Source organism: Scophthalmus maximus, chromosome 20 (genome assembly GCF_022379125.1).
Source record: "Scophthalmus maximus strain ysfricsl-2021 chromosome 20, ASM2237912v1, whole genome shotgun sequence".
Taxonomy (NCBI): Eukaryota; Metazoa; Chordata; class Actinopteri; order Pleuronectiformes; family Scophthalmidae; genus Scophthalmus; species Scophthalmus maximus.
Window position 1 is genome coordinate 4,638,187 of NC_061534.1, and position 13,974 is coordinate 4,652,160.

At 42.3% G+C, this 13,974-nt stretch overlaps 1 protein-coding gene across 3 annotated transcripts in view; it reads left to right on the top strand.

Moving 5' to 3' along the window:
• il11ra (interleukin 11 receptor, alpha) overlaps positions 1-13,446 on the top strand; it is a 44,202-nt gene extending 30,756 nt beyond the window's left edge. For 2 of the 3 annotated variants that reach the window (XM_035608630.2, XM_035608631.2), the window contains exons 3-12: positions 1,986-2,052; positions 2,487-2,653; positions 3,318-3,432; positions 3,638-3,801; positions 5,296-5,459; positions 5,845-5,998; positions 6,200-6,307; positions 8,052-8,154; positions 8,236-8,316; positions 8,983-13,446. In XM_035608630.2, the coding sequence (XP_035464523.2) occupies positions 1,986-2,052; positions 2,487-2,653; positions 3,318-3,432; positions 3,638-3,801; positions 5,296-5,459; positions 5,845-5,998; positions 6,200-6,307; positions 8,052-8,154; positions 8,236-8,314 (1,121 nt within the window). In that variant the 3' untranslated portion in view covers positions 8,315-8,316; positions 8,983-13,446. The remainder of the gene's footprint in view (positions 1-1,985; positions 2,053-2,486; positions 2,654-3,317; positions 3,433-3,637; positions 3,802-5,295; positions 5,460-5,844; positions 5,999-6,199; positions 6,308-8,051; positions 8,155-8,235; positions 8,317-8,982) is intronic. The other variant, XM_035608632.2, reaches the window with a different exon arrangement.
• Positions 13,447-13,974: the final 528 nt, after the last annotated feature.

The following is a 13,974-nucleotide window of genomic DNA, read 5'->3' on the forward strand; positions in this document are numbered from 1 at the left end:
CATTAATAAAACAGCTTTCCCGAGAGCTCAAGTCCATTAACCTCACCATGTTGTTGTGAATTGTACAAATTGTTTCCCCTACTACAGTACACACACCACAACAGAATGAACGCACTTCAGTAAGCTTATTTATGTTCAAAGGGCTTCAGCGTCTTTCCTTTCTCTCTGTGCATTTGACCCCTCACACTCAAACACACACACACGCAAAACCGCAGAATCACCGCCGAGCAATTTGCTGCACCGTTTCCCAGCTGTTTCATTTAGTGCAGCCACTGAAACAACAGTAGCGAGGCCAGAGAAGCCGACCTCAAAGGTGTCAGCGAAAAGCAGGAAAAAGGGCCTTCGGTGAGCCCTTCAACTCAAGTATGTGTAAAATTGAATTTAAGGGATTAACTTAGCCGGTCCCCGCAGGGCACACGAGGTTATTGCAGCATGGAAAACGAAACATAAACATACTAATTCAGCAAATTAAACAAACATATGTATCATTCCGGGTCGTAGGTGATGACATTTTTCAATAAGTTTGTGGTTATCATCCTTCATGGTTCCACTTTGATACCTGTCAGGTTTGTGAAAATGTGAGATAAAGAGGAGCTCTATGTGAGCTCTAAAAAATGAAGAGGAATAAAAAAAAACGACCTCAGAGCAGATTGTTCGTTACCAGGGCAGGAGAGGCCAGCGGGGAGTATGTGCATGCCTGGGGGGATTGAGGCTGAGCATTAATGGAGGTGTGTTCGTGGCAGACTTGCAGCCAATGTGATGTTTTTCCACTCCAGGTCTCCTGCAAAAAAAAAAAGGGCAGAAAAAGGAGCCAGCTTTCATATTACGTAGCCAAGACAAACACACACACACACACACACACATTCACATATGGCAGATAGTGTATCGACTCTGCAAATTACCGCAAATATTTGTTTGAGGGTTTACACTGCACTTAGTGTTCCCCTTCAAATCAACACCGCATTCCAGTTTAGGTAGATGGAAAGTGATCGTTTTGCAGATTCTCTCATCCTTTTATGTTAGTGATAAAAATTCTTTCTCTACTCACAACAACCACGCCAATCTCACTTTTAACAGTTACTGGGATTAAGTTTGCGGATTCATTTGATAGACTAATCCCTCAAACTACTTGGCTGCATCATGTCTGCTTGAACATTACCATTAGCCTTGTATGAATGTGCCTAGATTTGAGATGTCATGTACTGTACATGGAGTTTTTTTGTTGTTCTTGTTTTGTTTTGTGTTTTGGGGATAAAAATACTTTTCAAAATTGCGAACAGATCATATTCCGTTTTTCATATGTCAATTTGACACAACATTACTTTCAACCCCATTTTAGAAGAGCGAACCTCGGCAGATAAACCTCAAGCTATTTACATCAATAAAAGTGATTTGGGACAGAAGCAATTAACAAGGTGTCACATTTCAAAGGTTGCTCGGTGTGCGGTTGAGAAATTTGTCCTGAATATGAAACAATGGCCGCTGAAAATTATGCATTGCGTTACAAAAATCGTACTCTTCTTTAGTTTGTGAAGTTTGAGCTGGGAGCACAAGATAAGTGTTGAATCTTCTGTAGTCAATAATCTTTTTCATATAGCAAATTTTTTTCATTGTTGATATCAACGACGCTTAAGAGTTCTTCTCAAAATGCTCAACTGTTTTTGAATGATAAAGGTTTCAAAGAGGATTTTGCTGATGCATAGTAATTTAGATTTGATGCCAATAATAATAAACTACAATAACCCACAGCAGCTTTGTTCCGTGTGCCAAAGTCTCCTCAGCTCCTCAGTGTCTGCTGGATCCCTTAACCTTGTATGGTCATGTTATTGTCATACCGTCGTCCCTGTACTGTAAATAATAGCGCTTGAATCACATTTATGCAGGAGATGCGGACACGCAGCATGTGTCATATTGTGCAGTGTGCAGATACTGTAAGCCCAGACCACTTGGGCTTCAATATTTTATGTGGCGTCTGTTTTATGCAGTGTCAGGCGTGCAGTACGGGCGCCTGGAGTCAAATGTGACAGTGGCATGCGGGAAGTCGCAAACCAGGTAAGGAATGAAAACTATTGTCTGTGAAGCTTGATGACAAAGACATTATACTACATATATATTTCCAGAGCATTTTTGTTTTTTTTAATCCTAAAGTACAACCATTAGATTCAACAGGCATTCTGGGACTAATTTGGCATAAAAGTTGCAGTAATATCTATGTGTACACCCACAGAAGCATAATTGGATTAGTGGCACATAGCATTCAACATTTACAACTCAATTAACCATTTTGTTATAGTCATTTATGAAATTATATGTGAATCTAGCTGCCTTTTTTTAGAATTCCTGAAAGATATGCTATGAGAAATAGGGCAAATCATGGACAAAATAACAGATAAAAAGGGGTCGCATTGAATTTTGATAAATCAAATGGTTTACAGGTGAAGTCCTCTCAAGTGTAGTAACAGAGGTCTGACATGTCCCCCACCCAGGACACCTGTGTTGTGGCATCTCAACCACAGCTCGGCGTTGCCGTGGCACCGAGTGACGTCCGACGGCACCTTGCTCCTGCTGCACGTCGACCACTCAGCGCAGGGCCTCTACAGCTGCTACGATAACCACGGGCTGCTCCTTCACTCGGTCAAACTCCGGCTTGGTCGTAAGTGTTTTTTTTTTCTTTGTTTTGTTTCAACCTCTCGTAGTGTGACTTAGTGGACTACAACCGACGCTGCATCTGGGATGATGCCTCACGACGCCCTTACAGAAAGACTAGAATGTTTTGGATTCTCATTCAGTCTCTCTCTCTCTGGGACTTTGGCTTTTAAAGACTGACTCTTTGCAGCGGAGACAGCCCTGTGCCCTCCGTGTTGCGAACAGTCCCAGTCGCTCACAGTTCAGTTCATTCTTTGGATAATTTGGCATAAAATATAGAAGAAGCTTCTGTTTCTTCCACTCACACATTCTCTTGAAATTCCCTCTTTTTATTTTTTCCCCTTTTTTTTTGTTCTTCCATCCTCAGTATTTCATTTATTCTGACATCTCGTCACAACAGTGACAGTCGTTGCAGGTCCTCACATCGACAGAAAGCCCTCCACTTCCTGTAAATGTCTCGAACGGGAAGCGGCGCCCTTAGCGGACTTCCTGTTGAGGGACAGGGAGTTTTTCCACGCTTCTCCCAAAATAGTTTGGCTTATGATGGGGACACCGGGCCACACATCTTTTCAAATTCAGACTCGAGGCTTTACATCTAAAAGAGCTCTTTAAAAAAAATAAACCCCCCCTTGGTCCTCAAAGTGAACGCTGTCTGACTTCCGTTTCCCCAGATCCCCCCGGGCTCTTGAGCATTTCCTGTCAAGTGCCCAGTCACAAACACGTTCGCTGCTCCTGGGTGGACCCGGTCAAGACCTTCCTGCCTGCCCAGTACAATGCCTCCTTCAGGTAAGAGCCATTTACTGCAGCTGCAGCGGCAACGGCACAAGGTCACACACAGAATCTGATATGAAGACGCTAAATATAGTGCATGTGTTCAGCCTGAGTCCACCCTCCTCTGTTTCCTCCCTTTCCTTACCCCAGCATATCTTGACTTGGAACAACAAATGCACACACAACAGTACAACTGAAAGTTTTTGTTTTGTTTTTTAAGGGGCAGCAGTCAGGAGTGGGCGCCGTGTGTCGTGGATGTCGCCAGCAAGCATTGTGAGGTGGATAACCCCGCCTTCTGGCAGACCATCCACACGCTCAGAGTCACGGTGACCAACGGCCTCGGGTCCGAGACGACATACGTCCGGTTGAAGTTACACGAATTATGTAAGCTAACGTGAAACAGACACACACACACACACACACACACACACACACACACACACTCACGAAAATGTCGTACGACTGTTGTATGTCTGTGAAACACACTGGTGATTTTTCTCCTCCAAACGTCGATCATTTTGCAGTTTGCTCTCGTTTCTACTTTTCGCCACATTCAGCTCTACTGAAACAGGATGGCTGCATTACTCAAAAAACTACTATTGTGATTGGCTGACAGTTCTTTTTGGCCCTGTCCCCTGTATTTTATTTCAATTTTTTTCTTTCCAGTTGTAACCTTACACGCGTTCGAAATGGCTTGTGCAAATAGCGCAACTTTCAGAAGGACAACGTTCATGCTTCAACAGCTCCTCCATTGTCTCCTTCCTGTGCCCTAAAAGCAGTAGACACAGAGTTTTGAACTATTCAGACTTATTCCCTTCTCCGTGAAACTTGGAAGAAGTTGTGGCAGGAATCCCCTCCTCTCCTTCTAAAATCAATAGACATACAGAGACATTCATGCCCTCATTAAAGCTGAATATGAGGCCCCTTACTTTGACTTACTTCCCCATACCTTTCCATATGCACACATATTTTCCCCATATTCATTAATTTCTCAGACACGACTCACAGGCGCAAAACATGGAAACGCACACATACAAATGTAAATATAAAAAAATTGTGTTGTTTCAGTGGAAATGCAAATTTTGTATATATAAAGTGATATGGCAAGTTGTGCAGTCAAAATTGACTTGACAGCAAAGGTCACGCTAATTGTGACTCTGAGATAATACATCAAACGTTAAGGGAGTGAAGAGTACAATATTTTCCTTCAAAATTTAGTGGAGTAGAAGTAAACCAGTAGCATTAAAATGTAATCACTCTAGGAAAAGTACCTCAAAATGTGTACTTACTTATGTAAAACTACTTTCCACCACTGAAAGATGCACGAGTGCAACACTCACACTCACAGACGTGCACACAAAATGTCAACATCATAATTTTTCCAGACTGCTCTTGTGTCTCTGTCCTCTTCTAATGACCTCAATTATCTTGTTTGCTGCCTCTCTCTTCTCTGTCTGCATGGCGTGTTCTTATTGCTCCCTGCCAGAGCCACTGGAGTCGATCTTCACAGCCCCCGCGGATTGTCCCTCCACCACTTCTCTCAGCCTCTGCGGTCTTATTGACACAGTGCTTTCAAGTGAATAAATAATAAAGAGATAAGATTCTGTGGAACGAGAATAATGACGTGGATAATTAGCAAATATGTCTATTGATAGCAAGGAGATACAGGTAAACAATTCAAAAGTTCAAGCTCAGTTCTGAAGAAGCCTTCAGTCCAGTTGCTCCCGGAAACGAGAGAAAGTCCAGAACAAGACGAGCCCTGTCTTTCGTCCATTCCTTTTTTTGAGTGAACCTGCTAAACAGACAAATCGAACAGACATAACCCTCTTGGTGAAGGAGGTAATGAGTTTTTTGTTTTCGATTCCGTCTTTTCTGCAGTGAAGCCAGACCCTCCAGATTCCCTGCTGGTGAAGGAACTGGAAGGTTTTCCGAAGAGGCTGATCGTCTCGTGGAAGTTTCCCTCCTCCTGGCCGGTGTACACCTCGTTCCCCCTCATGTTCCAGATCCGATACAGGCCACAGGGCTCCGTATACTGGTCAGACGTGAGTGAGCAAGGCCCAAGAGTTTCGTGTCGGTGTTGATGTGGGAGAAAGTCTGCCTCAAAACTGGAGTATCACATCAATTGATACATCTATTTTCCCACATTGCACCGGCAAATGAAACTTGTTTGTGTTTTACTTTTACCGTGCTCAGTCACAAATGTATAACATTCTTGGTGGTTATGTTTGTAACTCAAGTCAAGCACAGAACATACTGAGAAAATAAATGGAAAAATATCGAAATATGGGTCTAAAGCAGACATCTATATGTACTGATGATGGCAGTCTTTGTTCTATAATGTTCTATCATTCATGTTCTTCCTCAGATTTTCTTTCTGTTTTCCACCGCTACTTTCTTGTGCCCACCTCTTTTTTCTCCATCCATCAGATCTACTCAGAGGAGAGTCCGGTCGTGATATTCGACGCCCTGGCCGGCCACCTCCACCAGGTGCAGATCCGAGCCCACGACGACGTGAACGCCGAGAGCCAGTGGAGCGAATGGAGCCCCCTGATTCTGGTCCGGCCCTGGGAAGGTAAGGAAGGTAACTTTACAGTAAAGTTGCAAAAAACAAAAACATTTTTTGTAAGTATAATAAGGAACACATTAGGAGAAGTTTAGAATCTTTAAATAGGATAGTAGATGGAGAGGATGATTCATAATGACTACATACAAAGATGAATATATAAAAGAGATGGGCCTAATCGGATCTGTGTACGTGTGCGCTTGTTTGTTTGTGCCACAGCCTACACCACCCCCGACCCGACGGAGGAGCTCCCACCAGAGGAAAGAATACCAGACTATTATTTCCCGTTCAACACGAAGCCCGAAACCTCGACTGAAAAATCACACAGTAAGACTCATTTCGTAACGTCAAATGATGGTTTGAACTGTCCTTGTATCGAGGAGCATGGTAGCCACGGAGCTAGTCTCCTGCTGAAGCTTAACAAACAAATGTAACGCGTTCTACAAGCACCCTACGGTTCGCTCACATTCCTGGTTTGCAAATACAAAAACATGTATTTACAACAAATATTAACACTGTGATTGTTCTGAGCAGAACAGATTGAACAGTCACTGCGTTGCCACTGTGGACAAGAGAATGAAGGTGCTTTGTATAATTTAATCAGGTTTTGATATTTTATCGAATATTTGGTCAGATTACCCAATTAGCGCCTGCTTGGAGATTTGAGGATCAATCTTTTCTTATCTTATCTTTTGTCTCAGAGTTGAAATATATACAGTATGATGCTAACATTTTGTCTGAGAAAACGAAGTTCCAAACAAAACTTAGCTCCAAACAAAACCAATACAGTAATGTTCATAATTTCTGTTGAGCTATTACCGTCATCACAACTTGTTCCACTTACTACTGCGGCTTAAAGTACACATAAAACATAACGATGGTTCTATTACTGTCATTTTTATTATAAGTGTATTGTAGTCCCTGAAAACAAATGCTTTAGAGTCACCCAGTAAAACACGTGTCATCTTACTCAGAACCAAAACATCCACAATTATCCATAATTATCAACCCATGTCAAGTTGATCAAAGTCAGGATCAGCTTTAGTTAAGTAAAATATACGACTCAAACGGCAGGGTGTGTATTTTTCCTAACCTTGATGTTTTTGGCGGCAACAAGAAGCCACGCCAGTCATTAACGTAGCGATAATCTCTATAGGAAGGCATTATTTACCGATATGATACACGTAGAGTGGAGGTGCCATGTGCCTGGATCCATCAACCAAATTACACCTAATTGCAGTAAATTGCACCTGCAGGGTGTCGTGTCTTTTACAGTGTTAAGTACATAGCAGCTCGCACTCATGCCCATGTGAAACAGGCACATGCAGGATGTACAAAACAAGTATGCACTGGTAAACACGCACACACACACACACACACACACACACACCCACACAGTATATGCAAGGGGACAGATACACACAGTTGTGGCAGTAGAGAGCTGAAGGCCACCGTCACATCCCTTCAAACTTCAAGCTGTGGACCAGATGTCCTCTTCTATTTGTGCGTGTCCTCCTTGCAGATGTGCTCATAAATAATATTTTTTTTCAATCTTCTAAATACCAAAAGAAGTGTTTTTGTACATTTCATCTTTTTTTTTTTTGCCTTTGTTTCACAGTTTCAGAAAAAAACACACTGTTTAGTTGTTTTTTGTGCGTGAAAGCGAGTTGTTTACTCCCCGGAGCACGATAAATAGATGTTTGTGTGAAAGCTATAATGGATTTAAAATTAACTTCCCTCCGGAGAGTAATTAAATCCGAGAACACACAGCGACTTTTTTTCTTTCTTTCTTTCTTTCTTTCTCTTTCGGTCTCTGAAAAACACTAGTGTGCGTAAAACAAGACAATAATCCAGATCTGCGTGAACTCGACTATGTCTTCCTGTCTTGTCCATGTTCCACTATAATTGTTTCTGGGGGGTTCTTTTTTCTTCCCACCACACTTGAATCTCTTGTCTTCAACTCATCCATCTGTTCGTCCGTCTCCCTTCGTTCCCTCTGTCTTCCTCCTCGTCTCCTCCGTCCTGCTCGTGTCGTTGACCTCCCGTGTCGTTTTGTCTTCCTCCCGACCAGATCCTGTAATCGACGGTGAAGGTAATTTGGGTTTGGTGATTTTGCTGGTTTTGTTCTCCGTGGTCATCCTCATCACCGTCCCTTCCCTCATCTATGTCGTGTGGTAAGACACACACACACACACACACAAGTTTTTTTCGGTAAAGCCTTTTTTTGGTGTTCACTTACCGTTTTGTGTTTCCAGGATGAGGCAGAGGCGGCGCGACCATGTGACCAAACAGGAACTCACCTCTATGGTCAAGATGAAGTCCATGCCAATCTAAGTGTGAGAGCAAGATCATTTCTATTTCACAATTTGCCTCGTCGCGCAGCAGATGTTTCGAATATGTGGAGTTGTCATTTCGAAGGCCACGCATGTGGTCTGCTCGCGTTCTCAGTTTAGCTTGTTTGGCAGCCGGTCTAAGATCTCCGAGGGGTGTGGTGAAGCAAATTAAAAATCCCAATTAAGTGTGGCTTCTTTCAGATTCATGCGACGACCACAGAACGCCCCTAAAATGTGGGAGTTAGGCCAGTGAGAAAAAAGCGATGCGTAGCGCCGCTTTCAGTCAGAACTGACTTGGTTCAAAGTGCTGCTATAAACAACATGCAGACAAATCTTTAGATATCCGGCCAACTTGTGATTATAAGTCTAACATACACACACACACACACACACACACACACACACACACACACACACACACACACACACACACACACACACAACACACACTGTAAGTATGCCGGCATTTGTCTCATCATGCTCTGTCATTTAAATATGTGCTTTCAAGGCAACGCTTAATTACATTATAATTTATACATGTATTTTAAAGTTTCATTTTCTCATCCACTCTGTCGTCCTCCCCTCTCGTCTCTCCTCTACTTTCCTTTCTCCTCCTCCCATTTCTCGTCTCATCTCTTTCCTCTCCTCTCGTCTCTCCTCTCCTCTCAGGTCGATTTCAAGTGTCTCCTCCACATCGGCCCGTTCTAGGGCTCCTCCCCAACATCAACCACACTTCATTGGAGTCCATCCATGAACCAGGACAACAGGGACAGAGCCTGTAGGTGGAACTGACGGGGTTAAGTGTCCCGGTGTATAAAAGCCGACTGAAGGGTAGGTTTTGCATAAATCAGGGGTTGTGCAGAATTTTCCCTGGACACATCTACAGTAAACTGCACCTCCCAGAATGCATCAGTGGACGCCATCTAACGTCCACGGGGACTGGAAAAAACAAAAAACCCGGCCCCTCGTTCCGTTCCCTCACTTCAGCAGCTTCATTGCAGCTCACTCTTTGGCAGACTCGTTGGAGCGCCACTCCACCAGGACGTTTGAGTTCACTCACTACCGACGCTGCTTCAGGTGGACTCACTCCTCGACCCCTCTGGAGAGGGAAGGGCGGCGTTCATTTGTAACTTTTTTTCTGACAGGAAGTGCAGCTGCCAAACAGGAGAACACAGGTTTGTTTTTTGTGGGAAGAAGATTTTTTTATAATTAAAAAAATGAATTCTGTGTGTGTGGGACAACTTGCTTCTCTTCTCCCACGCTGAACTCCTCACCTTTTTTTTTTTCTTCATGTGTGTCCGTTATTACATCGACTGACCGACCGACTCAATGCTGTGAAGGAAGCATAACTTCTGCCAGTCTCTCCCTCTGTGTGTGTGTGTGTGTGTGTGTGTGTGCATATAATGCCAAAGCAGCAACTAACTATGGGCATTATGGTTCTCAGCTGGAGGGGCAGGGAGCAAACCTGTTACTGGCTCCTGACCTGGGAGGGGGGGGGGGGACGAGGTCCAGGGTGGGGTGGCCTGGGTTATTTAGACTATAATTCATTTACGACAAGTGATTTTTTTAATGTTGCATGATGTGCTCGTTTCTTTGACAATACGTGTCCTTTTGTTTTTTTGTGTTGTATCTCTTTTCTGTCCATCCATCCATCCATCCATCCACCGTTCTTGACGCACATGAACAGAAAGAGAATCGGAGAAGAGATACTGGCCTTTCACGAACCACCAGCGTAATGACATTTCTTTTGATAGTTAGTGATTACTAAAACTATAACTGCAGATATTCTGCTCCCGTGTCCCGACTCCAAAGAAACCAGTTACTTCTTTGTGAAGTCAGGTTCGGAAATGGTTACATGATCGATGTTTCTCTAACCGTTCATAGGCAAAAGTCAATCCATGTCAAAAAGAATCAAATCTGCATATTCTTTTTTTGGTATCAATAAATATTTGAATCCATATAACAATGTCAAAGTAAATCATAATTTCCAAGTGTGCAAGATGATGTCTTCACACTCCTTGGTATGTGAAATTTACAGATACTAATTTTAAAATGAAAGAAAATCCCCCTGTCTCACTACTTGGTCCTTATTACACCATTAAAGGGTTAATCAGTCGATTTTATTGCCTAAAATATAACATATGGCCTGAAGGTCATTTAGTGCATGGAGACCATTTTAATCCGAGTCCATAAAAGTTTGCCCGCGTTAGTTAGATTGAGATTCAGTTAATTAAAAAATGTAAAGGTTTATATATGTTATAACAAGCTTGTTCATTTAGAAAAGTACGAGGGGACAAAATGCAGTTCAGCGCAGAGTACTTGTACATCACCTTCGCAAATAGTCCTTTGGGAAATTTTTGCTATTATTAATTAAACGTAGTAGTGTAACTGCAAATGACGTTCTCCTCGTATGGTGAGTGGACTCTGTTAACGGTCACTGCTAACATCTCTGCACCACCACGAGACGGAGACGGCTATTATGGAAGCAATCCGTGGCATTCGTTTATGTACGCCGCAATAAGTACACACCAGGAGGCTGCATCAGTGTATCAGGACGCATGTTGGCGAGGAGGTTTTGCTCTTGGTGACACTCAACATTTTTGAGGGTGACGGTGAAGTTTAGGTGGAAATAGAATAAAAAGTGGATCATTGACACTAATCAATCCCAGCAACGGTGAAAGGAATTTTGCCGGTTGCCCTACGCGCTGATGTCAGTGACGTCGGGAGGAGCTCAACGCTAATTTACGCCAACTTTTATTTTACCCTACTGAAATATCCAATGAACGTAGAGATTTGATGTAGCTGAATCCGAGCACGTTTCGTCTGGCGGGGGTGTGTGTGTGTGTGTGTGTGTGTGTGTGTGTGTGTGTGTGTGTGTGTGTGTGTGTGTGTGTGTGTGTGTGTGTGTGTGTGTGTGTGTGTGTGTGTGTGTGTGTGTGTGTGTGTGTGTGTGTGTGTGTGTGTGTGTGTGTGTGTGTGCACGAGATGAGCACGTACGTGGTGACTCGACAAGAGCGACTCTCGCTCACTGTACTTTGTGTCTCACCGCCCACCGACGCGTGGGACGCGAACGATTTCCTGGGAAGTTAGTTCTGAATACCTCTGGTTCAGTACAGTATCCGGTTTGAGAGGGCAGCGCGCGTTGAACGAAAAACAACAGCATTTCTTCCTTCCCTTCGTTTCCGTTGCCCCTTGATGTTCCGTCGATCCAAAGCTGTGTAGTTATGAAGTCAAGTTTTATTGATCGATCGATCGATTGGCCGACTGCGTGGTTTGAATCTTGAAACACAAAGTGCATAAAGGTCGAACTTTATGTCCCCGGTTTGACGACTGTACGTTCTCTCCAGCTAGCTCCACGATATTATGCATGAATCCAGTTGAAGCTTTTTTCTTTTCTTTTTTTTTTTGTATATTATTGTATATCACACTTTAGGAAAAAAAAGTACATATGTATGTTATAAGTGATGTTTATATGTAGAGGGGAAAAAAACTTTTTCTCTGGGATGGTTTCACACACATGGTTTGATTCAGTTTGTAATAGATTAGCAGTTAATATCAGTTTTACAGTTTATTACACGTTAAATTCTGTGATAACCTGAAGAAATTTAAATTGTCTATACATTAGCTTTATAGATATTTTTGATTAAAAATCAGAAAAGAATTATTACTGACACCTATGGCTGTTGAGGGAACTGCATCATGTTGTGTCCAGAAAAAGTTATAGTTTCTTTACACATTTGCAAGGAAAAAAATATATATTTTTGCATACATATTATATTGTTACATATAAAATTTGTAAATTCTCCAAATTGAATATTGTAGGCCATTAGACACAATAGAAAATAAGACAATTTTCTTCCCCCCAAAAAAATGTTAAAGTAAAAGTTGTCAATGCACATTCCCCCCGGTGACATAAGGGAGATATATTAATACTAATACTTCTTCAGACTGATGATAATCCATGTGTGGTGAAGCTTCCCAGAATCGTGTGTTTGTGTCTCTTCTCCCCAGTTATATGAAGCTGTGTTACTGTACACGTACTGTATGGGACAATGTGTTTACTGAATTCATCCTCATCCAACTTATGCATTTCTGCATTCGGTGTTCAGTTTCGTTCGTGTCTTTGTCTTTCTTTCTTTTTTTTTGTCTGTGCAGCTTTTCCTGAATTCCCTGCGGCATCACTCACAAAAAAAGCAAAACTGTTTCATTTTCTTTTACATTGTACAAAAGAATATATTTATCAGATGGGTGTGAGCTCCTAGGATTAATTGTCAGAATTTCAAAGTCAGTTTAGAATAAAGAATATGAAAATGACATGCTGCAAAATATTCTGTCAACGAAACCTAAAAGTCAAAGTTAAACATGTTTATTCCTTCTTTTAAACCGGATTTGAAAATGGACGATTGAATATGATACAAAGACGTGATGAGCGTCAGCATACGGCATGACTGTCCCAAGTTATTTCAACACATTGATAGTTCATTTTTTGGCCTTTTCATACTGTATGTTCTGCTTCATAGAACATAATTAAACAAATGGTGTCAGTAATTTAAAAATATAGGAAATAAAACATTAAAAAAACGCTTAAAATAAATCGAAAATGTTCTATTTTTTTGCCATAAATTCAGATTTCCAGGTAACAAAAAAGTAATATATATTTTTTTACAGTCTAAACAGAAGACAGAAATTCATATACGATACACTTTTCACGTCCGTTTGCATCGACCATCCATCCCATAGAGTTTGTGGATCCTGTGCAGTATCTGCGAGCGACGTCCACCCGGTCGTCCATCTTGTTTCCGAGGTTCAAACTCGTCTCTTCTTGTCTGTAACCGTTCTCCGCCTCCTCTCTCGTTCACTTCCGTGGTGTTTTCTGTTTTTCGTGGAAGCACTTGTGGTCTTTCTCTTCCTCTCCGTGTTCCTCTGCAGTATGTGATAGCAGATGGAGCCTGTCGGTTTTAGTTCTTATAACTCGAATTACACTCAGGCATCCATTCTCAGATGTACATAGTCTTTTTTTTTTTTTGTCTTTTTTTGCTTTGTGTACGACAGATATCACCATAAGCTGTTTGCCCCCCCCCTCCCTCTCTCCCTGTCTGTATGTTTCTGTGAAATAAATACTATTTTATCACACTTTGGGGCCTTTTTCTTCTGTTTATCACAAGACACAACTTTGCTTCTTTCCGGGCGTCTTTCTCTGCCTTTGTCTGTCGCAACGTCGATGATGAATATCAACTGTCTGGGGGTAAGACACAATTTGAAATATGGCGCAAATTACCCCGAACAAATGAGGCCTTGATGGGAAACGATGGGTCGTCCCTCTGTCTCGCTGTTGGGGTTGTCTGAGCTTGTGGTTTTCTCGACCGAATTTCCCCCCTCAAGCTTCTTGCAGCCGTCTCTTCCTAGAGAGTCTCCATTATCTGACTGTGACGGCGTCTGATGAATCCCAAATGCTCAAGCTGCCTTTTGTTTGTCTTTGTGAAAAGGCGCCTTTCAAGACGTACAACTCCAGAGTACCAGAAGCAGAGCGGAGTAAGTTTTTTGGTTTTTGTATTTTCAGAGGAGCAGTGGTTTTATGGAACTTCATTCAGAGGAATATATCAACCCCTTAAATCTGCCCAGTGTTTTCCTTCCTGCCGTTTTCAGGATATTCCCAATTGG